This window comes from Eptesicus fuscus, chromosome 21 (genome assembly GCF_027574615.1).
Source record: "Eptesicus fuscus isolate TK198812 chromosome 21, DD_ASM_mEF_20220401, whole genome shotgun sequence".
Lineage (NCBI taxonomy): Eukaryota > Metazoa > Chordata > Mammalia > Chiroptera > Vespertilionidae > Eptesicus > Eptesicus fuscus.
This window is the reverse complement of record NC_072493.1, coordinates 41,242,749-41,268,508: the sequence shown is the minus strand read 5'-3', so window position 1 is coordinate 41,268,508 and position 25,760 is coordinate 41,242,749. Positions and strand designations below refer to the sequence as shown.

Sequence of the window (25,760 nt, the reverse complement as noted above, 5' to 3'; positions counted from 1 at the left end):
GAATGCTGCCCCCATCTCACCTTCTCATCGTTAGCTCCTTCTTGTTATTTGGATCTCAGCTTAAATGCCATTTCCTCCCTTGTCTGAAATTTCCTCGTTTATTTGTGTGTTTATGTTTCGTGTCTGTCTCCCCAAAAGAATGTCAGCTCCTTGAGAGTAGGGTGTAAATCTCTCTTATTTATAGTTTTATCTTGAGTGTGTAAATAGTGCTTGACTCACAGAAGAGAGTCCCCTTTCTGTTGCATCATACAAAGAAAAATAGCTTAATAGTCGCCTGAGACTTGGGGGATGGGGAGGACAAATGAGACTTAGTCCAAAAATGAAACCTCGGAGATAATAGCTAACCTTTATTGAGCACTTCCTTTGTGCCAGGCACTGTTTTAAGAGCTTCCCGTATATTCGTTTAATCCTTAAAGAACCTATAAGGAAATACCTTTATGATACTAGAATGTTCTTTCCTAGACACCTGTGTAGCTCATATCCTACCTCCTTCAGGCCTTTACCTTAATATCACCTCGCAGAGGCCTTCCCTGACCACCTATTTCAATTTGTACCTCTTGCACCTTCCCTCCCTCCCTTCCCTGTTTAATTTTTCTCCTAAGCACTTACTGACTTCTAACCAACTATATATTTTATTACTTAAGATTTTCAGAGAGGCAGAAAGTATGGTGCTAAAAGCATGAACTCTAGAGCCACACTGGCCTGGGTTTGACCGTGAGTTCTGCAACTTGCTAGCTGTGTGTCTTTAGATAAGTTGCTTAATCTATCTGTGCTGCAACCTCCTCAAACAGAAAATGGGGACCGTAACAGGATGTACCTGACAGAGTCCTGAGAGGGCTAAATTCATTAGTGGTGGTTTTGTGTTGTTGTTGTTGTTGTTGTTTTTTAAATTGATTTGAGATCGAGGGAGACAGAGAGAGAGAGAGAGACAGAGAAACATCGATTGGTGATCGCTTACCTCCCATATGCATCGAACCCTCAACCTGGATATGTGCCCTGATCCAGAATCCAGGTGTCCTGGACAAAGCGCTAAGCAACTAAGCCACACCCGCCAAGGCTAAATTCATTCGCTTGCTTTATTTATTATTTTTTAAAAATATATTTTATTGATTTTTTACAGAGGGGAAGGGAGAGAGTTAGAAACATCGATGAGAGAGAAACATCGATTCAGCTGCCTCCTACACACCCCCTACTGGGGATGTGCCCGCAACCAAGGTACATGCCCTTGACCGGAATTGAACCTGGGACCCTTGAGTCTGCAGGCCGACGCTCTGCCCACTGAGCCAAACTGGTTAGGGCTTCATTCGCTTTTAAAGTACTTAGTGCAGTGCCTGGCACAGAGTAACTGCTGGGCTGGGTGGCTGTTAAGTAAGAGTATTTCTTTTATTTACTTTGCCTGTTGCTCTCACTAGAGGCTAGGCAGGGATTTTGTCTGATGTGCCATCCCTACTACTTAGAACATTTTAAAGATGAAAAAACTGAGGTACACAGGTGTTTGTTTTTTCCTCTTGATGATCAGGCTCTACCCCAGGCCAAGTAGATCAGAAACTCTGAGGGTGGGGCCCAGGCATCTGTATTTTTAAATTTAAAATGTTTTAATTGTGGTGAAATATGCATACAGTAAAATGCACCATCATAACCATTTAAAAATTTTTTGTTGTTGTTAATCCTCACGCTAGGACACTTTCCCATTGATTTTTAGAGAGTGGGAGGGAGGGGGAGAGACACAGAGAGAGAGAAACATCGATGTGAGAGAGACACCTGGATTGATTGCCTCCTGCATGTGGCCCCCGAGGGTGCCTTGGATCAGCCTGCAAACCGAGGTACGTGCCCTTGACCAGAATCAAACCGGGACCCTTCAGTCCACAGGCCAACACTCTATCCACTGAGCCCAACTGGCTAGGGCCATGGAACCATTTTTAAGTCTACCGTTCAGTAGTGTTAATTACATTCACATTGTTGTGCAACCGATCCCCAGAACTGTTTTCATCTTGCAAAACTGGAATTCTACACCCATTCATCAACTCCCCTCCCCCGGGACTGGGAGAAGCTGCACATAGCTGCTTTGCCCAGTGGTGGAGCTGGGATATGAATCCAGGTAGAATATAATATGTGAGCAAATGAATGAAGGAAGGAACAATTAAACCTTGCAGCTGGGCCCAGCCGGTGTTGCTCAGTGGTGAGCGTCGACCTATGAACCAGGAGGTCACGGAGATTCCGGGTCATGGCACAAGCCGCGGTTGCGGGTTCTACCTCTAGTGGGGAGGCATGCTGGAGGCAGACGATCCATGATTTTTCTCTCATCATTGATGTTTCTATCTATCTCTCCCTCTTCCTTCTTCTCTGCAATCAATAAACATATATTTTGAAAAAATCCTAAAAACAAAAAAACCTTGCATTGCAAGGGGAGGATTGTAAGAAGCCCGGGAATGCGGGGGCTGAAATGGCCTCCGCTGGCCCGGGCTCAACCATCCGCCCTCCCCGCTGCCTGCAGCTTCGGCCACCTTCGAGGACTTCCAGATCCGCCCGCACGCCCTCACGGTGCACTCCTACCGAGCGCCCGCCTTCTGCGACCACTGCGGGGAGATGCTCTTCGGGCTCGTGCGGCAGGGCCTCAAGTGTGACGGTGAGAGGCGGGGCTGGGGGCGGGGCCTGGGGCGGAGCGCAGGTCAGGGGGCGGGGCCGGGGCGGGGCTCGGAGAGAGAGATCCGGGCTCGAGACGGAGATGGGGGAGGCGCTGGGGGTGGGGCCAAGAGGCGGGGCTTGGGCGGAGGGCGGGCCTCGCCTGGGGTGGGGGATAAAAAGGGGCGTTCACAGGGGAAAGGGCGGAGCCTGTATCCAAGAGGGATGGACCGGAAAACAGCCAGTAGGGACTTTTGGAAGGAAGGAGTTTATAGGATTGTGCGGGCGGGCTGGCTGGCTGGCCAGCTCTTGATCCGTAGGGCAGCCTGGGCCAGCAAGGGCAGCTGGAACTCAGGCAGGAGCTAAAGCTGCCACCCACAGGGGAAGCTCTTCATCTGGGGAGGCTCAACTCTGCTTTTTAAACCTTCCAATCCAGGTGAACTACTAGGGCAGTGGTTGGCACACTCATTAGTCAACTGAGCCAAATATCAATAGTACAACGATTGAAATTTCTTTTGAGAGCCACATTTTTTTAAACTTAAACTTCTTCTAACGCCACTTCTTCAACATAGACTCGCCCAGGCTGTGGTATTTTGTGGAAGAGCCACACTCAAGGGGCCAAAGAGCCGCATGTGGCTCGCGAGCCGGTTTGCCGACCATGGCACTAGGGTCATCTTTCTCACTTAAAGTCCGCTGATTGTGGACTTGAACCACAGCTTATAAAATACGACATAGCAACACCTCGATTAGTGTTTGAATAATGGGGGTGCTGACCCAGCCAAGTGGACCCGTGAAGCTGACCGCCGGAGTCCGCCCGTCCACTCGGCACCTCAGTCTGCTAGGGCCGCCATAACAGAATACCTCCGGCTGGTGGCTTCCGCAGCAGACACGGGTTCCTCACAGCTCCAGAGCTGGGAAGTGTAAGACCAAGGTTCCAACGGGGCTTGTTTCCTGGTGAGGACTCTTCTGAGCTTGCAGATGGCTACCATCTCACCAGGTGCTCGCAAAGCGCGTGAAGAGGGGGAGCTCTGACGTGTCTCCCTGTATGTAAGGACCCAGCCTCATCGAATCAGGGCCCCACCCTATGACCCCATTTCACCCTAAGGCCCCATCTCCAGAGGCGGTTACGGTGCAGGTTAGGGCTTCGACGTGTAAAGTGGGGGTGGGGACACACAAATACTCAGTCTACAGCAAGCACCCACACACGTCTCCTTAAACCAGTGGTCGGCAAACCGCGGCTCGCGAGCCACATGCGGCTCTTTGGCCCCTTGAGTTTTTAGCAAAGGCCAGCTTAGGCGTACCCTAATTAAGTTAATAACAATGTACCTACCTATATAGTTTAAGTTTAAAAAATTTGGCTCTCAAAAGAAATTTCAATCGTTGTACTGTTGATACTTGGCTCTGTTGACTAATGAGTTTGCCGACCACTGCCTTAAACCATACATACTTAAAAAAAAAAAAAAAAGGAACACAATGTTCCTTTAGCCAAGATGTCTCGAGGTTAAGCCCAAATGTCAGGATCAGCAGGTCCCTTCCCTCTTGGATGCTTCTGGGTGAGAATGTGGAGGTCTCGCCCTCCTGCGTCTGAAGCCCACACCGCCCGCCTTGGCTACACAGAAGATGGGGACCGTCCACTCTGCGCTGACCACCTGCTGCTCCGTCAGCGTGCCAGCTTCGTGGTGGCCATGCTCATACGGAAATCCGGAGTCTTTGATAACCTGGGTTCCAGGTGGCCGACAGCATCGACTACAATTGTTATCTTGTAGCCCTCAGCATATGGTGGCATTATTTAAGGACATGGACCAATAGCCACAGCAGGCCTGCAGAAAACAGATTCAATGCCTTCAAAGCTGCTATCAGTATGGCCGTCATCCACACATCACCTCCAACTCCTCATGCCTTGGCATATGTGACCTTCGTCATGGCGCAACCCTGGCGTCATCAGATTCTGTGTGTGTGTGTGGTGGGGGGGCTGTTGTTTTTTTTTGTCATCAGATTCTAATGGGCAATCTTAGCATGGACTTCCGTGACCCAGCTTCACAGATGGTGGTCCAAGTTCATATGGTTCCAAAAGAGGCCAAATGTCCGTACTAAATGCCACTGACACCTTCCCATGGGAGTCTGACTGTACCGTGGCATTCATATTGGGAGTCATGGGTGAGATTCTGAAATTCCGCTCAGCGTTCGCAAGGCCCAAACCGGAAAGTGGTTCCTGTAGGCCAAGGCCCTTTGCCATCCTCAAGCTCTCCTCCTCCGGCCAACAATGTTCCTCGAGTGCGCATGCGCCTGTGCAGCGGGACAGCGCGAGTCCCAGGCAGTGCCTGCCTGGATGGGGCGTCACCTGCCTGGATGGGGAGGCGCCTGCCTGGATGGGGAGTCGCCGAGCTGGCAGGTCCGCACAGGCAGCCGACCAGGAGACAGGCTTCGCGGAGCCCCTGCAAGGAACTCCCAGGGGCTGCAGGGACATCCTTCCGAACAGCCAGCCATCCGGAATCACGTGGGGTCGCCGGAGACGGATGGGAGCGAGGGTTCAGGAAGCCCGGTGGAAACCACACGCTGGGCCTGATGCTTTCATGAATGACGATTTAAAAAAAATTTTTTTGAGAGAAAAAACAATAACAAAGTTCTGCTTCCACCTGATATGATACAACCATCCTGAGTACAAGTGAAAACATGCTAACGCTTTCTTCCCCCAGAGGACGGCGTGTGTGCTTGAGACCCTGTGGTGTGAATGCCATGACGAACAGCTAATCATCATCAGCATCTTAGGTTAGGTGCCAAGGGCACAGGAGAGGGAAGAAAACAAGCATTTGACGCACACACACAGTCATCAGAGGAGGAGGAAATGCTAGCGATTGTAGCTCCCGTGTCTGCAGCGGGTCGCACGGCGGTGGCCTCCTTCTCCTCCCCAATCCGCTCTCTGCCCTCAGCCAGCACCTCACCTGCTCGAGGTGCTTTGCCTGGTGGAATGGCCCACACCTTCATTTCTGAAAGTCCTGCCTGAATTGGGTTTTTGTAGATTTCCATAGGCTTTAATTACACACTAAGTGTCCTGAGGGATGTACCGTGCTCCAGATCTGAAGAAAAGGAGAAAGGGGGGGGGGGGGGGGGGGTGGAGTTGAGCGCCAGGGGCAGTGGAGGCTGCGTCTCTGACCCTTTGGCGCCCCCCGCAGGCTGCGGACTGAACTACCACAAGCGCTGCGCCTTCAGCATCCCCAACAACTGCAGTGGGGCCCGCAAGCGGCGCCTGTCGTCCACGTCTCTGGCCAGTGGCCATTCCCTGCGCCTCAGTACCTCGGACTCGCTGCCCTGCACGGCTGATGAGCTGGTGAGGGGCAGGGGAGTGGGCAGGTGGGTGGCTGGGGGTGACAAGGCCCGGGCGTAGGGCAACGCTCTGATGTGCCGCTTCCGCTCTCGCTGACCCATAGAGCCGCAGCACCACCGAGCTCCTGCCTCGCCGCCCGCCCTCGTCCTCCTCCTCGTCCGCCTCATCCTACACCGGCCGCCCCATCGAGCTGGACAAGATGCTGCTCTCCAAGGTCAAGGTGCCGCATACCTTCCTCATCCACAGCTACACGCGGCCCACTGTCTGCCAGGCCTGCAAGAAACTTCTCAAGGGCCTCTTCCGCCAGGGCCTGCAGTGCAAAGGTCAGGGGGTAGGGGGCATGGAGGGGGGCACAGACAGGGTGGGAACCCCCGCCCCCCACACACTCAGAAGCTTAGGATCTCCATTGGGCTTGTGGCAGAACACACGAATCCTTAGAAGCACGAGAGGCGTGCCCTGAACCTGTGGCATTCTGGAACCCTAGAACCTGGGAACCCTAGGACCTTAGAAATCTAGACTCATAAGACAGCATGGCATTCTAAAAACTGCAGAACTAGAGAATTCTAGAATCAGAGAACCTTAGACACATAGGATTCAAGAATTCTGGATCGTAGAATTCAGCTAAAACAACCACAGGATTTTAGATAGATTGTAGAACTGCCAAATTGTAGATTTTCAAAACGTTAGAACTTTAGAACCATATGATTTGAGAGTAGTAGAGGCCTAAAAACATCAAATTTGAGTCTTAAGACGTAGAACCGTAGAACCATGGAGTCTTAGGGTCCTAGAACTCTGGAATGTTGGATGTTCAAATTCTAGAACACCAGAGATCTAGACAGGTAAAAACTTGGAGCCACCCAATTTTAAAATTCACAGGAATAATCAAATGCTAGAATCTTGGGTGTCGAGAGCTGAAGAACAGTAGTAACATTAAGTTCTAGAATCTTGGATGTACAGAAACCTCGGAACCATCCGCTTCCGGAGACTTAGAAATCCAGAACTGTAGAGCTCAGGTCACTGTCAAACCTTGGCCATCAAGGAGTCTCAGTAATCTAGAACCAGAGATGTGTGTTGAGGTCTAGAAACTTGGACATTGAACTCTGGGGGGCTGGGGGGTGTTTTAGAAATCTAGAACATAGAACCTTAGAAAAATAGGTTTTACCAAATTCTAGAACCTCTGATGTACAGCACCCTAGAACCTTATACTAATCACACTCTAGAGCAATGGTTCTCAACCAAGGACAGTTTTGCCCCCCCCTCCCCCGGGGATGTTGGGAGACATTTTGTTTATCATACAGGGATGGTGCAACCGTTATCTAGTGGGGAGAAGTCAGGGGTGCGCTAAACATCCTATGAGGCACGGGACAGCCCCCCCCCCCCCCCCCAACAAGAAATGAGCCAGCCCCAAATGTTCATGGTGCCAAAAGCTGAGAAACCCTGCCCTTGAGTGTTCAAAGTCTAGAATCACAGAATGTTAGGTCCTGCTACATTCCGGAATTTTACAAGTCTAGGGTAATGGGTATCTGTACATTGTTTGAACTTCGGATGCTTAGAGCCACAGCACTTAATCAGCCCCCCCTCCCCCCCTGGCTTACTCTCTCTCCATCGTTGGAGAAACTCGCTCCAAAGGGGGACAGCCATGGATGGAAGGGGCAGCCAGTGTCCTGGCCCAAGCAGCAAGAGTAGCCTCTTTGAGACTGGTGGTTAGGGGTCAAAGTCAGCCCTTCAGGTGACCCCTCTTCCCTCTCCCTCCTGTGTCCTTGTTCCCCGTCCTCCTCCCAGACTGCAAGTTTAACTGCCACAAACGCTGCGCCACCCGAGTCCCCAACGACTGTCTGGGAGAGGCGCTCATCAATGGAGGTAAGAGGCTGTGGGCTGAGCCGGCAGGAGCTGGGGGCCAGACGGGGCGGAGGCCCCTCTGATGCCCTGTCCCCCTCAGATGTGCCCATGGAGGAGGCCACCGATTTCAGTGAGGCTGACAAGAGCGCCCTCATGGATGAGTCCGACGACTCCGGGATCATCCCAGGCTCCCACTCGGAAAATGCCCTCCACGCCAGTGAGGAGGAGGAAGCCGAGGGAGGCAAGGCCCAGAGGTACCCAGGGGACCCCCTGGGGATGCCCTTCCCCATCTCTACAATGGGTTACCATCACCCTCTACTTGAAAATTACCCAGGTTCCTGAGGCAAATCTTCTTCAGCACCCACACTTCATTTTCCAACTTAACACTTTTTCCTGATTCACATTTTTTAAAAATATTATTTATTTTTTTAAATTATATTTTTATTTATTTCAGAGAGGAAGGAAGAGGGAGAGAGAGATAGAAACATCCATGATGAGAGAGAAGCATCGATCGGCTGCCTCCCTCACGCCCCACACTTGGGGATCCAGCCCGCAACCCGGGCAGGCGCCCTGACTGGGAATCAAACCATGACCTCCTGGTTCATAGGTCGACACCCAACCACTGAGCCATGCTGGCTGGGCCTGATTTAACATTTTTAAAGAGTTTTCATAGAAGCATGTTTTAATTTACGTTATATTTGTTTAGGAGCTGGTAACACAGCCATTGAAACCTCCCACTCCCTGCCTCCCGCTGCCCAGCTCCTCTCCCTGGAGGACGCCAGGGGGCTCAGTTTCTGGTGACAGTGCAGTGTGAGTGAGAACATGAACTCTGGAGCCAGACTGCTGTGTGGCCTTAGGCAAGAGACGAACCTCTCTGAGCCTCAGTTTCCGCATCGGAGAGGTTGAGTCACTTGCCAGGGACACACACCTGGCTGCAAGATCCCTGGGCTCAGTAGTAATTAGCACCGCAAGGCCCACCGTGGGCCAAGCACGGGGCTCAGCTCCTTAGAGAGGTTTTCACGCCTCAGCACCCCTTTGGGGGGAGAAATGAAGGCATGAAGAGTTGGGTAATTTACCAGGCAGCCTGGTTTGGGAACCCAGCCTTTCAGTATAAGAGCCTCCTTCCTCATTATGGGAAATCTACAAAACAGGGGGGAACGTGTGCCCTCCCCAAAACAACTCCCAAGCTGCCCAGAGATGCCCCTTGGCCTGGGCCCCAGGCGCAGCGGGGGATTTTCTTCTTCTTCTTTTTAAAAAAATATATTTTATTGATTTTTTACAGAGAGGAAGGGAGAGGGAGAGAGAGTTAGAAACATCGATAGGAGAGAAACATCCATCAGCTGCCTCCTGCACACCTCCCACTGGGGATGTGTCCACAACCAAGGTACATGCCCTTGACCGGAATCGAACCTGGGACCCTTGAGTCCGCAGGCCGAACGCTCTATCCACTGAGCCAAACCAGTCAGCGCAGTGATTTTCTTCTTGTAGTAACCTCCCGCCCCTTCTCCTCCCCCCTCAGCTCCCTGGGGTACATCCCCCTCATGAGGGTGGTGCAGTCCGTGAGACACACGACACGGAAATCCAGCAGCACACTGCACGAAGGTTGGGTGGTTCATTACAGCAACAAGGACACGCTGGTGAGTGGGCGGGGCGGGGCGGGGCCAGGAGGGCGGGGCGGGGCCAGGAGGGCGGGGCCGGATCCTTGGAAGAGGCGGGGCTGTGCTGGAGCCCAGCTAGAATTAGAGGTGGGAAGGGGCGGGGCAGGAGTCAGGGGGCGTGGCTAAGGCCAAGTTCAGGGGCGGGGAGAGGCTTAGGGGCGGGGTCTGGCTGGTGGCGGGTAGGAACCCTAGCCGCACTGCGGGCCCGGAGACACCCTCACCTCCGACACCTCTCCCAACAGAGGAAGCGGCACTATTGGCGCCTGGACAGCAAGTGCATCACACTCTTCCAGAACAACACAACCAACAGATACTACAAGGTGGGTCTTCGGCTCCCAGCTGCCTCAGACTGTCCTCCTTTGCCCAGCACCTTCTTGATTCCTCTCCCAGTTGCTCCAGCCAAATGCCCACGAATTGTACCCTCTCCGCACACACTGCTTACAGCCCATCAGCAAGTGGCCCCATCACCTTCCAGCCAGGCTCACCTGTGTGCTCTCACCTGTAAAAGGCTTCAAAGAATAGCCGTCCCCTCAGGACTGTGGCCAGAATTCAGAGATTATGTACCTACAAGCAGTTAGCTTAGGGCCGGGCATACGCTAAGCTCCCAGTAATTATAAACTTGTTATCCTTATTACTTTGTAATTCACTTATGGAATTATTTGTATTCATCACCACCTCCCCTGTCAGCACTGCGTTCCAGCCGCGCCTCCCCCCACCCCCCCCCCGCCCCTCTGCCCCAGCTGGTTGTGGCAGTTTTCTCGCTGGCCCCTGCTCTGCCTTCACCTCAGTCTTCCCACAGAGCAGCCTGAGGAGTCGGTTAAAACGTCGGAACCCTGCGATGGCTCCTCTGCCCTTAGAGGCCTGTTGCACCCGTCCCAGGGCTGGTCCCTTCTCATCCTCCCCATCCTGCTCACATCCTGCTACTGAAAGTCCACCGGCCTCTAAAACGCCTCCCCACCATCACCTCTCTGCTCCTGGCTCTATTGGCTGCGGAAGTCTGTCTTTCTTTCCTTCTTTTTCCCTCCCTCCTTCCTTTCTCTTTCAGTAATTTTCAAAGCAGACACGTTTCTCTCCCCATGGAACCTGCACTTTCCCTCCCACCTCCTTCTTGATCTCCTCTCATTCCGTTTCTCTCCCATCCACTCTTTTTACAATTTATTTGTTATTTTTTATTTATTGATTTGGGAGAGAGAGAGAAACATCAATTTGTTGTTCACTTACTTATGCATTCATTGGATGCCTCTTGTATGCGCCCTGACTAGGGGGTCAAGCGAATGAGGACGATGCTCTAACCAACTGAGCTACCCAGCCAGGGCTCTCCCAGCCACGCTTTTTTTTTTTTTTTTTAATCCTTACCCGAGGATATTTTTCCATTGATTTTTATTTGTATTTATTTATTTATTTTTTAAATATCTTTATTGATTTCAGAGAGGAAGGGAAAGGGAGAGAGAGAGAGATAGAAACATCAATGATGGGAGAGAATCACTGATTGACTGCCTCCTGCACACCCCACACAGGGATCGAGCCTGCAACCCAGGCCTGTGCCCTGACTGGGAACTGAACCATGACCTCCTGGTTCTTAGGTCGATGCTCAACCACTGAGCCTTGCCAGCTGATTTTTAGAGAGAAGAGAAAGGAGGGAAGGAAGGAGGAAGGAGGGGGGAGAGAGAGAGAGAGAGAGAGAGAGAGAGAGAGAACATCAATGTGAGAGAGACACATTAATTGATTGCCTCCCAACCCAGGCTGGGGATTGAGCCTGCAACCAAGGCACATGCCCTTGACTGGGAATCGAATCCATGACCCTTCAGTCTGCAGGCTGACGCTCTAACCACTGAGCCAAACGGGCTAGGGCTCCCATCCTCTCTTGACACACAGCCAGAGAGGTGGCTCTAAACCCTTCCATGGAGACAGAGCCTGGGCTCCGCCCTGTGTGGCCCGGCCCTAACCTCATTTCCTTCATTTATTCATCAAACATGACACCCCTACTGTGTGCCGGGCACCATCCGTGTGATGGGGATGTGGCATGTGCCTTGAACACAAGCCTTTCCCACCTTAGGCCTTTGCATGTGCCGTGTCCACCGGTCCTCTAGCAGCCGGCCTCTTCTCTCCGTTCTGGTCTCTGCTTCCGTGTAAGTTCCACCAGGCGCCTGTCCTGGCCGCTCCGTCCCAGCCACTTCACCGCTGACACTGGATTCTGTGCTGAGTGCGCGGGGAGCTCCAGGGCCTGCCCGATGTGCTCACCTGCGCTGGCTCTGTGTCCCGCCAGGAAATCCCGCTGTCAGAGATCCTCACCGTGGAGCCCGCCCAGAACTTCAGCCTGGTGCCGCCAGGCACCAACCCACACTGCTTTGAGATCGTCACCGCCAATACCACCTACTTCGTGGGCGAGACGCCGGGCGGGGCCCCAGGGGGGCCCAGCGGACAGGGGGCCGAGGCTGCCCGGGGCTGGGAGACAGCCATCCGCCAGGCCCTGATGCCCGTCATCCTCCAGGATGCGCCCAGTGCCCCAGGCCACGTGCCCCACAGTAAGTCCCCCATCCGAGAGGAGAGGACGGGTCGGGGAGGGCTTGAGTGGGGTTCGGGGAAGGGAAGAGCCGGGGAGAGGCAGGGAATGGCACAGTGACAAACGTGGCTTCTGGACTCAGCAGGCCTGGGTCCAAACCTTCATGAAGACCGGGACTTGATGGGTGGCTTTGGGCGTGTCACTCTTTCTGTGATGCTGGGACATGGGAACCAGAGGGCTGCACAGGGCCAGAGAAGGGGTCTGGTCCAGACTGCGTATCCAGAAGGGCTTCCTGGAGGAGGCAACATCTGGGCTGAGGCCTGGAAGCTGAGGAGGGGCGAGAGAGAGGAAAGCAAATGGGAAATGATGTCGGGCAGAGGCCAAGGACGATCAGAGAGTGCCAGGTGGCCAGCCTTCTGGAGCTTATCATCCAGTGTGGGTGGCAGACATTAATCAGATCGTCCGGTACAGTGACAGCTGAGACACAGAACACGTGCTAGAGTAATCTGACATGGCCCCGGGAGTGAGACTGCGACTGAAAGATGAGGAGGATTTTAAAAAATGTTTTCATCCCTAGCCGGTTTGGCTCAGTGGATAGAGCGTCGGCCTGCAGACTGAAGGGTCCCGGGTTCAATTCCAGTCAAGGGCATGTATCTAGGTTTTAGACTCCTCCCCGGCCTGGGCCCTGGTCAGGATGGGTGCAGGAGGCAACCAATGGATGTGTTTCTCTCACATCAATATTTCTTTCTCGGCCTAGCCAGTTTGGCTCAGTGGATAGAGCATCAGCCTGCGGACTAAAGGGTCCCGGGTTCAATTCAGGTCAAGAGCACATGCCCCGGTTGTGGGCTCAATCCCCAGTAGGGGGTGTGCAGGAGGCAGCTGATCAACGATTCTCTCTCATCATTGATGTTTCTATCTCTCTCTCTCTCTCCCTCTCCCTCTCTGAAATCAATTAAAATATTTTTTAAAAATATTTTTCTCTGTCTTCCCCTCTCCCACTCTCTCTAAAGATCAATAGAAAATATCCTTGGGTGAGGATTTTAAAAGTTTTTATTGATTTTAGAGAGAATGGAAGGGAGGGAGGGGAGAGAGAGAGAAACATTGATTGGTTGCCTCCCGTGTGCACCCTGATCAGGGATCGAACCCGTAACCTGGATATGTGCCCTGACTGATAATCGAACCGGTGACCTTTCGGTCCATGGACGATGCTCAACCAACTGAGCCACACCAGCCAGGGCATGAAGAGGATTTTTAAATTAAGTCCATGACAAGGGAAAGAGGACATTCCTGGCAGTGGGAACAGCACGTGCGAAGGCCGGGAGACAGGAGAGAACTTGCTATATCTGAGGCCCAGCAAGGAGACCAGTGTGGCGGGGACACACAGCAGCATAGTAGGGCTTCAAGTCAAAGCGGTAGATGAGGGACCAGACCCTGCCTGAAAGGCCGTGAAAGGCGCTTGGGCTTCCTCCTGAGGGTCCTGGGGAGCCAGGGCAGGTTCCCAGCAGGGGATGGACAGGGTCAGGTGTGTGCGTCAGCAAGATCCCTCTGGCTTCCCCGTGGAGGGTGAATCGGAGCGGGCAGGACTGGGGCGGGAGATGAGGGAAGAGGCCGAGTGTGGATGTCTCAGTGGAGACGGGAGAGACATTGACATGGCAGAAGGACCAGGACTTTGGAAATGTCCGGTCTCGTTGGGCGTCACTTGTTGGCAGGGGGGCAAGTTCAGGGGGAGATGCTGGAGTCAGTGTGGACTTTCCCCCGGAGCCTCCGTTTCCTCCTCTATAAAATGGGATCTCAGCCTTGCTTGGCGCTGAGATCACGGGGTGAAATACTCAGCGAAATCATTCCTGACATCACCTCTCCCTCCAGCCGCTCGGCACATGGCATTTACCCGCCTCTCTGGCCCTGAGAGGGAGGCCCTCCTAGTGTCCCCATTCTCCAGATGAGGAAGCTGAGGTTCGCAGTAGACAAGGCAGTAGCCTGACGTTGCGCCTTGGATGCCTGGATTCGGACCTGGGTGGTCTGGCTCCAGAGGCCGCCTTCGGGGTTACGGAGGAATGTAATCCTGAGCCTGGGGTCCCCTCACCTCCGCCTCTCCCCTCCTCTCCCCCCAGGACAAGCTTCTCTGAGCATCTCCGTGTCGAACAGTCAGATCCAAGAGAATGTGGTGAGACCCCTGCCCACACCCCAGGGCCCCAAGGATGTCTCCCCCGTTTCATTCTCCCGCCTCCCCGGTCTCCTCGACCCCCATCTCCATTTGCAGCCCTGACCCTCCCGTCCCCGCCCTGCAGGACATCGCCACGGTCTACCAGATCTTCCCGGACGAGGTACTGGGCTCGGGGCAGTTCGGAGTGGTCTACGGCGGTAAGGGCACTTCCGTGCTTCCCCCAGGGGGGTTCTGGGCTCCAGACCTTCCCCTCCGATGGGCCACCTGTCACCTCCCGCTCTGGTTGATTAGAAAGCTAGATCCTGGGGCAGAGTGTCACGGGTCTCCTGTTCCCACTGGGAAACGCCAGTGGGCTTTCTCCTGGTCCGAACAGGGACGACCATCCCGTACTCGGACTGGCTCCAGAGCTAGAGCCTGGATTCTGCAGCCCCTCTCCTGGGGACCAACCCTGCAGACGGGGCGTGGGCCCGGCCAGGAGCCGATAGACTGGCAACCTCTTGGTGCACAGTCCCGCTACCCACGGAGCCACACGGGCCAGGGCCAGAGCCTAGATCCTGATGGGTTGTCAGTCGAGTTTTCCGTGTAGCAGAGTCCCCTCCTTGGAGCTGCCTTTACCCTCCTTCACTCCACGTTTATTCCCAGGGCCCCTGCCCCTTCCGTCTCTCCTAGGGGCCCCTCGGAGCCACGTCGATGGCCTTCCATCCCCTTCGCCCCGTGCTGGGTGTGTCTCTGTGGGTGGGGCGGAGTCCCTCCGGCCAGGACTGCCAGGTCCTGCTCCCCTCATCCCCCGCCTCCCCTCCCCCCTGCCCAGGAAAGCACCGGAAGACCGGCCGGGACGTGGCGGTTAAGGTCATCGACAAACTGCGCTTCCCCACCAAGCAGGAGAGCCAGCTCCGGAACGAAGTGGCCATTCTGCAGGTGACCCCTGGGGCCTGGGGTCCAGCGCTTCCCCCCCCCCCCCCCCCAGGAAGGTCCCTTCCTCCTCACTTCCTCCTTTCAGGGGCCAGCCGGCCGTCTGGGGTGGTCAGGGAAGGCTTCTTGGAGGAGGGGATATACGTGTTGAGACTGAGGGGTGGGCCGGGTGTTCTGAGCACAGGTCTGGAGGTGAGAGGGAACGTGACACCTTCTAGGCACGTAAAGGCGCCAGGGTTAGGTGGTTTATGGGGTGGGCGGTGAGGCCAGGGCGGCAGCTGGGGTCACACACTGTGGGCTTCTCCTGGGGGGCCTGGGGAGCCATGGAAGCATCTTCAGCAAGGAAGGGGCAGAGGCAGGTGTGCACTTTAGAAAGATCCTTCGCCCGCCTTGGAGGGGGTGCGGAAAGGGGTGGGACTAGGGCCCAAGGAGGAGGCTGGGTGGGGACCTGGGTGGGGGAGGTGGGGTCAGGCCAGGCCAGAGCTGGGGGAAGAGGGAGAAGGCGCAGATTTAAAAGACAGACATACAGAGGTTCTTCCCATTTCCCCGCACTCCGCCTGCCTCCCTCCCACCAGCCTGGCCTTCACCAGAATCGTGTGATGGAAAGTTCGATCCTTCTGGACACCTGGGGGCGCAGAACTGCCGTTCAGACCGGGCCTGTGGGAACCCCCTCCCCTCCCCCAGGGACAGCCCCAGGGAACGAGCTGCTGTTCAGGGACATCCTTCCTCTTGTTTGTCATCCCTCTGCTCCCGTAACTTGTCCTCTGGGGTCCCAGGTTCAGGGGTGACCTGGGCCCTGACCCCCCACACGCCCTCCCTCCCGCTGCAGAGTCTGCGGCACCCGGGGATCGTGAACCTGGAGTGCATGTTCGAGACGCCCGAGAAGGTGTTCGTGGTGATGGAGAAGCTGCACGGGGACATGTTGGAGATGATCCTCTCCAGCGAGAAGGGCCGGCTGCCCGAGCGCCTCACCAAGTTCCTCATCACCCAGGTGCGTCCACCCACCCCCGCCACCTCCCTGCCCGGCTCCCACCTGCCCTGGGCAGCCGTCCCGTTGGAGTGGCCCCCTGTGCCCAGGAGGTCGGGCAGACACTGGGCGGGAGTCACAATAGTGGATAATAGAAAACTATAATAGACTAATCGTAACAACAGGAAAAATAATGGAAATAATAATCCTATATAATAAAACCCTAATATGCAAATCGACTGAACGGCAGAATGACCAGTTGCTATGACACGCACTGACCACCACGGGGGCAGACACTCAATGCAGGAGCTGCCCCCTGGTGGTCAGTGCGCTCCCACAGGGGGAGTGCAACTCAGCCAGAAGCCAGGCTCACGGCTGGCGAGTGCAGTGGTGGTGGCGGTAGCCTCTCCCGCCTCCATGGCAGCACTAAGGACCCCTCGGGGGATGTCCACCTGCCTGCTTAGGCCACTGAGGGGTCCTGGACTGCGAGAGGGAGCAGGCCGGGCTGAAGGAACGCCCGCTCCAGTGCACGAATGTCGTGCACTGGGCCTCTAGTTGTAAAATAATAAAGTAAAAATAGGACAGACCATAGAGCAATCAGAAACGTAGTAGGAAATAAGTAGAAAAGAATGGTCATCATAATAGTTATTACTACAGTCATGCCCCACATAGCAACATGTCAATCATCAATGGACCACATACACGACCGTGGTCCTATCACATTGCAACGGGGCTGAAAAGGTGCTGCCGCCGAGTGACATCGCAGCCTTCATGAGGTCGTAGCGCGACGCATTACCCTCGTGTGTGGACAGAGCCAGTCGTAGAAAGGCACAGCGCTGCAATCATGTGTACCGCATAAGGCGATACGTGTTACTGGTTTATGCGCTTACTGTACTACACTTTCCATCGTTATTGCAGAGTGCACTCTTTCCTCTTTGACTTATAAAAAAGGGTGCTGTAAAACAGGCCGCCGTGTTCCCCGGGCAGCGGCCTCAGCCATCTCATGTTGACCGCGTCTTCTCAGCACAGCGTTTTGTCTGGTGTTTGATTTACTCTCGGGGGTTTTGTTCAGTCACATGCTGGGGCGATGGACAGCCTGGGAGCAGCAGGCTGCACCGTGTAGCCTCGGTGTGCAGTAGGCTGTGCCACCTGGTTTGCGTCAGTGCACTCTGCGAGGGTCCCACAGCCACCATACCGCCTGGCCCCGCGTTTCTGAGACCACGTCCCTGGCGTTAGGCGGAGCGTGACTGTGTTCTAGTTCAGTGCGCAGTTAGCAGCAGAACTGCCTCTTTCTCCGAATTGTATTCCATGGTGGATATCACCAAATCCCCCAATTGTTGAGCATGTCGCTTGTTGTTGTTTTTTGTTGTTGTTGTTTTTTTGTGTGTGTGTGTGTGTTTTAATATTTTTTCATTGGTTTCAGAGAGGGAGAGAGATAGAAACATCAATGATGAGAGAGAATCATTGATTGACTGCCTCCTGCACGCCCCCCCATTGGGGATCAAGCCTGCAACCCGGGCATGTGCCCTTGACCAGAATCGAACCGGGACCCTTCAGTCCGCAGGCCGACGCTCTATCCACTGAGCCACACCAGCCAGGGCCATGTCGCTTTGTTTTTACTTTCCCACTATTACAAGCGATATTCTGTGAACATCCATCTACAAACATTACCCGGTTCTGGCGGGAGAATTTCAGTAGAACACACTCAAATAGTAGACTTCTGAGTCCAGGGGAATGCGCCTTACATTTCCTTAAACGTGCTGTCCTGTTATCCTCTAAAATCCCTTTCCATCTTTGCTGTGAACAACAGAGCTTGCAGGTGTCTATTTCCTCACTCCTTCCTAAACAGCAGTCTGATGGGTGGGGAAATAGTACCTCATGTGGCTTCGTTTCCCAGTTTAAAAATCATGAGTGAGCTTGACCATATTTTCATGTTTATTGACAACCTGGGTAGGTGCCCTGACCAGGAATTGTACCTTTTTTTCAATTGGATTATTCTTATTGAATTGTAAACACTCTTTGTATATGAGGGACTTTGGGTCCTTGTCATGGTGTTTGATTCTTTTATCCCAGATTTCTTTTCCTCTTCGTTTCATGCATGACGTTTATGTGCCGTAGAGAGTGTACCTCTTACGATGTTCAATGTTGCCTTTCGTGGCTTCTGCTTTTCACAGCCTTTCTAGAAAGGCCTTCCCAGCTGGCTGGTCGCTCACCTGATCCTGGGACACGTTCTCTGTTGGTTACAAAGTCCCCAGTGCTCTGCTCCTGTACCCAGGCCCAGCAACCTCGCTCTCCCGAGCTGTGTGCCTCTGCCAGGTCGGCCTGCAGGTGGGGTCAGAAGCCACTGAGGCAGGCTCATCGGACTCCGGGCGGCGAGGGGACCGCGGCCTCCTGCAGCCGAGGTCGTCTCTCTTTCTGGTCATCCCTCTCTTCCTCTCTTTCTGTCTGTGCTCTTCTCTCTCTCTCTCTCTCTCTCTCTGCAGATTTCTGTTTTTCTGCTTCTTGCCTGCCCCACCCCAAGTCCTGGGCTCAGCCTTCACTTCTTTAGGCCTCACAACCGCCCTTCGAGGTAGGTATTACTAGAACCCGTCTTACAGGTGAGGAAACTGAGGCGGAGGGAGGTGCCTGGGACCTGCCCAAGGTCACACGGCCAGGAAACGGTCCGGTGAGATTTGAGCCGGGATCTATCTAGCTTCCAACCTGCCCTCCTTCCTCCCCACATTCACTAGGGGCGGGGAAGTCACCAAACAGGAGGCCGGAGATGTGCTAGTGCATGCTGGGACCTCGGTCTCCCTGTCTGTACCATGAGGAGGCCGGACCTCCGCAGTGGCTTTCAAATAGCATTTCTGTCCTCAGAAGTCATCCAGCGGAAACAAATATTTACATTCTAAGATAGAAATTACAGCTTCGTGCTTACATCTCTCTACTTCCCGTGTATTTTGTTTGTTTCACAGACTCAAGGAAAACCGTGGTTCCTACAGATAAATGCTTACAAATGGGATCAGGGTTTGTTTTTTTGTTTGTTTGTTTTTTGTTTTAGCAGTTCACTTTGCCACATACTCTTTATTTTTAAATTATTTTTTTATGTTTTTATTGATTTTAGAGAGGAAGGGAGAGGGATAGAGAGATAGAAACATCAATGATGGGAGAGAATCATTGACCGGCTGCCTCTTACACACCCCCTACTGGGGATCAAGCCCACAATCCAGGCATGTGCCCTTGGCCAGAATTGAACCTGGGACCCTTCAGGCCACAGGCCGACGCTCTATCCACTGAGCCAAACCTGCTAGGGCTAAAAATTATTTTTTAATACTTTCCTGAGGATATGTTTTCATTGATTTTTTTTTTATTTTTATTTTTTAGAGAGAGAGAGGAAGGGGGAGGGAGAGAGAGAAGAAAGAAACATCGATATGAGAGAGAAACCAATTGGTTGCCTCCTATACAAGTCCTGACCAGGGATTGAACCCACAACCTGGGAATGAGCCCTGACCAGGAATTGAACCATGATCTCCTGGTTCATAGGGTGACACTCAACCACTGAGCTACGCCAACCTGGCCAGAATACTCGGCAATTAACAGATAACAGCAGGAGAGGCTCTGTTTGAAACAGAAATATGTTCACCAATAGGCCATCACAAAAATAATAAGCAATAACAACAACAATAATAATAGCTAACATGTAGCTTGCTCTGTCCTAAGCACTTTGTATGCATCTACTTGTTTAAGCCTCACAGCAACCCATGAGGATGGTACTGTCATCGCTCCCATTTTACAGATGGGAAAACTGAGGCCCAGAGAGGTAAAGTGACTTGCTCAAAGTCACAAGCTAATAAGTATAGAGCCAGGTTTTCCGCCGGGGAGGACTGGCTCTAGAATACCCCCCGCCTCTGAAGAGTCGTACGTTTGATATATAACGCATGTCGAACTGGTATTGTTTTGTATTAGTTTCACACTGGGTGAAAAAAAATTGCTTTAATTGAGTCACACACTAGTACCTCCTGGAAAGCCACTGCTGTATTGCTAGCTCCTTTTAGCCAGAGCTCACCACGCGCCAGAGGCTCTCAGGATCTCCCCAAAACCGCCGCACAGCTCAGCCTTTCTAGAGCTTTGTGTTCAACTCCTATCTCAGGCGTAACCGGTCCTGGGTTCTGAGCTTTTCCTTTGGTGTTCCAATGCCCCCGTTGGCCCCAGCGGGCATCCTTAGGGGCGCGGAGAGGGGCATGGGTGGGGTGCGGAGGGCAGCTGCTGAAGGCACATCTGGGGCAGGCACCGGTCCTCTCTCTGACCGCTCCATCTCTCCTCAGATCCTGGTGGCTTTGAGGCACCTGCACTTCAAGAACATTGTCCACTGTGACTTGAAACCAGAGAACGTGTTGCTGGCATCAGCCGACCCGTTTCCCCAGGTCAGTGATGTCCCTGAACCTGGGAAGTCCAGTTAGTAAGGCTGTTCCCCGGGACGGGTAGTGGCAGGTAGCGCTGTCAGCACGCACTGCGAGCCGGGCGTCTGCTGTGCTGCGAGCTTTAGATGGATTGACTCGTGGAGGCCTCCTGACAACCCTGGGGGGTGGCGCTGGTCTCCTCCTCCTCCTCCTTCTCCTCTTCCTCCTCCTCCTCCTTCTCCCTCCTCCTCTTCCTCCTCCTCCTCCTCCTCCTCCTCCTCGGACAGATGAGGAAACTGAGGCACGGAGAGTGGAAGTCACTTGGCTAGTGAGCGGAGGAGCCTGGACTCAGACTAATATGTCATACTCTCTGGAATACCGCGATGGGGGGCCCTGGGTGGGGTGCAGCCCCAACACCCTTTCAGGCCCCGCCCCTCACCTTGGCAGGTGAAGCTGTGTGACTTCGGCTTCGCGCGCATCATCGGCGAGAAGTCCTTCCGGCGCTCCGTGGTGGGCACGCCCGCCTACCTGGCGCCCGAGGTGCTGCTCAACCAGGGCTACAACCGCTCGCTGGACATGTGGTCCGTGGGCGTCATCATGTATGTCAGCCTCAGTGGGACGTTCCCCTTCAACGAGGACGAGGACATCAACGACCAGATCCAGAACGCAGCCTTCATGTACCCGGCTTGTCCCTGGAGCCGCATCTCGGCCGGAGGTGTGTGGAGGCGAGGGGCGGCCCGCCGAGGGCTGGGCGGGGAGAGTGGGCGGAGCCAGGAGGGGTGGGCTCTGAAACAGCCTGGGGCCCCTGGAGTGGAGCCTAGCCATGGGGTGGGGCCTGGGGTGGAGCCTAGCCATGGGGTGGGGCCATGGGATGGGGCTGTGGATGGAGCCTAGCCATGGGGTGGGGCTGTGGGTGGAGCCTGGCCATGGAGTGGGGCCATGGGTGGAGCCTGGCCATGGGGTGGGGCTGTGGGTGGAGCCTAGCCATGGGGTGGGGCTGTGGGTGGAGCTTAGCCATGGGTGGGGCCATGGGTGGGGCTGTGGGTGGAGCCTAGCCATGGGGTGGGGCCTGGGGTGGAGCCTAGCCTTGGGGTGGGGCTGTGGGTGGAGCCTAGCCATGGGGTGGGGCTGTGGGTGGAGCCTAGCTGTAGGGTGGAGCCATGGGTGGGGCTGTGGGTGGAGCCTAGCCTTGGGGTGGGGCTATGGGTGGAGCCTAGCCGTAGGGTGGAGCCGAGCCATGGGTGGGGCTGTGGGTGGAGCCATGGGTGGGGCTGTGGGTGGAGCCTAGCCATGGGGCCTTCATGTACCCGGCTTGTCCCTGGAGCCGCATCTCCGCTGGAGGTGTGTGGAGGCGAGGGGCGGCCCGCCGAGGGCTGGGCGGGGAGAGTGGGCGGAGCCAGGAGGGGTGGGCCTGGCCATGGAGTGGGGCTGTGGGTGGAGCCTGGTCATGGAGTGGGGCTGTGGGTGGAGCCTAGCCATGGGGTGGGGCCGTGGGGTGGAGCCTAGCCACAGGGTGGGGCTGTGGGTGGAGCCTAGCCATTGGGTGGGGCCGTGGGGTGGAGCCTAGCCATGGGGTGGGGCCATGGGGTGGGGCTGTGGGTGGAGCTTAGCCATGGGTGGGGCCATGGGTGGGGCTGTGGGTGGAGCCTAGCCATGGGGTGGAGCCATGGAGTAGGATCTTTAACCTGGAAGGCGCCCTGGACCTAGAACTGTGGGGCAGGGCCTCAGGCCCCGGACTCAGGCCTAGACTAGGTTATGTGGGTTGGAAACGGTGCCAGAAGCGCTAAGACAGACTCTTGGTGCCTTGGGGGCTAAGCTAGGCGTGGCCAGTCTGGGACCAGACCAGCAGGGACTGGACCTGAGGAAGCCGAAGGGCTGGGGGGCCAGGAGAAGAGGCAGATCCTCCCAAGGTGTTAGCTGGGGCCTGTAGTCTTTGGGGTTATGACCCTGAAAGGGTTAGCCCTGCAAAAGTGGGGGGGTGGGCGCCAGGGGACAGGCTTAAACAGGGCTTGGCTAATTTGCTGTGTGCTGGGATGGACTAGGGATTGGGGGCTGGGGGCGGGCCCAGTGAAAGGGAGCTGGTTTAGGGGTGTGGCTGGAGGAGGGGCAGGGCCTTGGAGGGTCTCTGAAGTTGCCTGCGAAATTACCACCAGCCTAGAGACCAGTCACACCTGGAACCTGGGAGCCGCTGGGCTGGGGAGGAGCGCGGGCGGCCTGGAGAGGGGCGTCGAAAGGCGGAGCTTAGATACCTGCAGCAGGGGCTTTGGTGTGGCGGCCAGGCAGTGGCGCTGGGCCTTGTGACTTGGGCCGCTGCCTTGGAGACTTGCCTGGGAAAGTTAAGTCCTGGCGCCCCCAACTTTGGGGCCGAGCCAGGTGTGGGGCTAGGGCAAGGGTGGGGCTAAGAGAAGAAACCCTAAATAAGTTAGAACGAGGGCCAGGTCCTGCGGCCCTGAGCTCAGGACAGAGGGAGTATGGGAGGAAGGTTAAGAAGACAATTATTTATTTTCAACAATTTATTCAACGAGGACATGTTGAGTGCCTACTATGTGCCTGATTCGGACTGTCCTGAATTCTGAGAATACCGAGATTATTCAGAGAGAAAGGGATCATGTGGAGAGAAGGCTGAGTGGTCTGTGAACAGTGTGTGTGTGGGGGGAAGGGTCCTAGAAGGGTGTGACCTCATGGAGCAGGCAGAGACGGGGGTGACTTGAGGGTTACTCAGTGCAGCTGACAAGAGCCGGCGGTGGGCCTGAGAGCGGTAAGCACTAAACGGTGAGAGTGAGGATTCCTGGAGACCGGAGTGGTCCTGGAGATCCTCGGAAGGCGCTCCGTAGGTTGTGTGCGTGAGTGAATGTGAACGGGCGGATGTGCGTGAGGGAGCCTGTGGGTGTTGACCAGAGCGGAGGCCCGTGTAGACAAGGCCTGCACTCAGAGGGGCCCACACAGTGAGGCCTTTGTCCGTCAGGCTTCCGATCAAGGGGAGAGCCTCGGACAAGTGCTGGCTTGTCTTGAATGCCTGGAACTCGGGAACCCTCCTTTTCACGGGGAACAGGCCTTGGTCTCTGGGCTCCGCAGGAAACCAGTGACAACGACCATCCACTGACACTGTTTATTTTCATTTGCTGACTGTGGGCATGCCAGTGATCTTTGGATTTCCACTGACCAGGCTGATGTGAAGTTTCCATTTTATATAAATTTATTTTCACCTTATAAAGTGAAGTGATTTACAAAACTGTGTCGGTTTTTACTTAGGATCAATATTCACATGGTTCAAAATGTTAAATACACAGAAGGATCTGCAGTGCAAATTCTCTCTCCTTTGTCTGCCATTCTTCCCAAATATGTGGACATATATTCTCTTATTTCCCCCTTTTTACACAGATGATAGCATATTATACGTGCTGGTTTTTTAAAAATATATATTTTATTGATTTCAGAGAGTGAAAGAAACATTAATGATGAGAGAGAATCATTGATCAGCTGCCTCCTGCATGTCCCACACTGGGGACTGAGCCCACAACTTGGGCATGTGCCCTGACCGGAATCAAACCCGGGACCCTTCAGTCCGCAGGCCGATGCTCTCTATCCACTGAGCCATGCCAGCCTGGCAATACGTGCTGTTTTTCACCTTGCCTTGCCCACTTCACATTATATCTTGGACAAATGAGTTGGCTTAAAGAAAAATAGTAAGTGAAGAATAGTACAGATGTACCTGTGTCTGTGTGTGACAGAATTTGTGAAGATGACATAGGAATGGGGAAACTGAGGTAGAGACTTGGAGTGTGTGTGCCACATGTGTATGGGGGAAACAAATTTGTGATTTAATGAGGAAATGGATGGGTGGGTGAGTGATTGGTGCAGGCGAGGCTCTGAGCCATCTGGGCCAGTGCAAAAGGTCTGGATGGGCAGCAGGTAGGCCGGTGGCCTGTTGGCCCTCACCCCGCAGGGCTTGAGCTGTCTCTCTTCTCCCTCAGCCATAGACCTCATCAACAACCTGCTGCAGGTGAAGATGCGCAAGCGCTACAGCGTGGACAAGTCTCTCAGCCACCCGTGGTTACAGGTGATGCAGGGGGCGGGGCTGGAGCTGGCTTTCTTATTGGCCGGGCAAGTAGTGAAGGGTGTGGCCCATTACGGTGGGTCAGGAACGTGGCTGGGCCTCCCATTGGCTGGCTATGGGGTAGAGCTAGATCTCTATTGGCTGCGCAGGTTGTGAGGGCGTGGCCTCCCTTTCCGCGGTACCTGGCCCCGCGTCGCCGTTGGCCGCTCTCGGTGCAGCGCCCAGCTGACCCCTGTTTCCCCGGGCCTAGGAGTACCAGACCTGGCTGGACCTCCGAGAGCTGGAGGGGAAGATGGGCGAGCGGTACATCACTCACGAGAGCGACGACGCACGCTGGGAACAGTTCGTGGCGGAGCACCCGCTGCCCGGGCCGGGGCTGCCCGCCGACATGGAGCTCGGCGGGGCCCTCCCCGCGCAGGATCACGAGATGCAGGGGCTGGCCCAGCGCATCAGCGTCCTCTGAGGCTCCGCGCCCGCGCCCTGCCGCCTCCGGACGCTGACCTCCCGCCCTCCCCTCGGGAAGCGGCCCTCCTCCCCTTCCCAGCGACGGACTGCTCTAGGGGAAGCGACTTCTGCCCCAACTGGATGGGACACGCCCCGGGAAGGAGCATGGCGGGGGTGCGGGGAGTTGTTTCCAAAGTTAATTCCCCAACCATTAAAACGGACTCATCTCTGGCCCCGGGGCCACGGTCTCTGGCCACACCTCTGGATCCTCAGTCTGCTGTTCACCTGGAAGGAGGGCTGCCTGCAAAGGAGGGGGTGGGAGAGCTGGGGAGGAGGGGCAGAATGGGGGAGGGTTGGAAGGAGGCTAATGGCTGGATAATATAGAGGGAGGGTTGCCAGGAGGGGAGACTGGGAGGGGGAAGGTATAGAGGTGGCATAAGGAGAAGAGGGGAGAGTAATAGATGAAGAGTTAGAAATCCCCCCCACCCCCGGCGGCTGGCCGGTGGCTCAGTGGTTGAGCGCAGACCAATGAACCAGGAGGTCACCGTTTGGTTCCCAGGTCGATCACCTGTGTGGGGCGTGCAGGAGGCAGCTGATCAGTAATTCTCTCTCCTTCTCTGAAATCAATAAAAATATATATTTAAAAACGAGTTAGAAATGGAGGAGAGATGGAAGGAATATGACTGGAGGGGGAGAATGGATAGAGAAGGGACGTATTTAGAGGAAAGCAAGAATCCCATGGCTTGTTTGATGCATTTTCTATTTGGTGTTGTCATTACCCATCACAGCTATTAATAATGACAACGCAGCTAGCAGAGGCCTGGCCCATAGTGTAAACCTGGCACACAGTATTTTCTGTTTTAAACTGATGTGATGACTTCCACACACTG

The 25,760-nt window shown here is 54.7% G+C and overlaps 1 protein-coding gene across 2 annotated transcripts in view; it reads left to right on the top strand.

Moving 5' to 3' along the window:
* Window positions 1–25,128, top strand: part of PRKD2 (protein kinase D2) — a 30,047-nt gene extending 4,919 nt beyond the window's left edge. For both annotated transcript variants that reach the window (XM_054710292.1, XM_054710293.1), the window contains exons 4-19: window positions 2,495–2,626; window positions 5,796–5,950; window positions 6,051–6,270; window positions 7,730–7,807; window positions 7,887–8,040; window positions 9,306–9,423; window positions 9,687–9,764; window positions 11,711–11,969; window positions 14,059–14,111; window positions 14,236–14,308; window positions 14,923–15,029; window positions 15,853–16,014; window positions 20,295–20,393; window positions 20,817–21,084; window positions 24,344–24,429; window positions 24,677–25,128. In XM_054710292.1, coding sequence (XP_054566267.1) covers window positions 2,495–2,626; window positions 5,796–5,950; window positions 6,051–6,270; window positions 7,730–7,807; window positions 7,887–8,040; window positions 9,306–9,423; window positions 9,687–9,764; window positions 11,711–11,969; window positions 14,059–14,111; window positions 14,236–14,308; window positions 14,923–15,029; window positions 15,853–16,014; window positions 20,295–20,393; window positions 20,817–21,084; window positions 24,344–24,429; window positions 24,677–24,889 — 2,255 coding nt within the window. In that variant the 3' untranslated portion in view covers window positions 24,890–25,128. The remainder of the gene's footprint in view (window positions 1–2,494; window positions 2,627–5,795; window positions 5,951–6,050; window positions 6,271–7,729; window positions 7,808–7,886; window positions 8,041–9,305; window positions 9,424–9,686; window positions 9,765–11,710; window positions 11,970–14,058; window positions 14,112–14,235; window positions 14,309–14,922; window positions 15,030–15,852; window positions 16,015–20,294; window positions 20,394–20,816; window positions 21,085–24,343; window positions 24,430–24,676) is intronic.
* The last annotated feature ends 632 nt before the right edge of the window (window positions 25,129–25,760 follow it).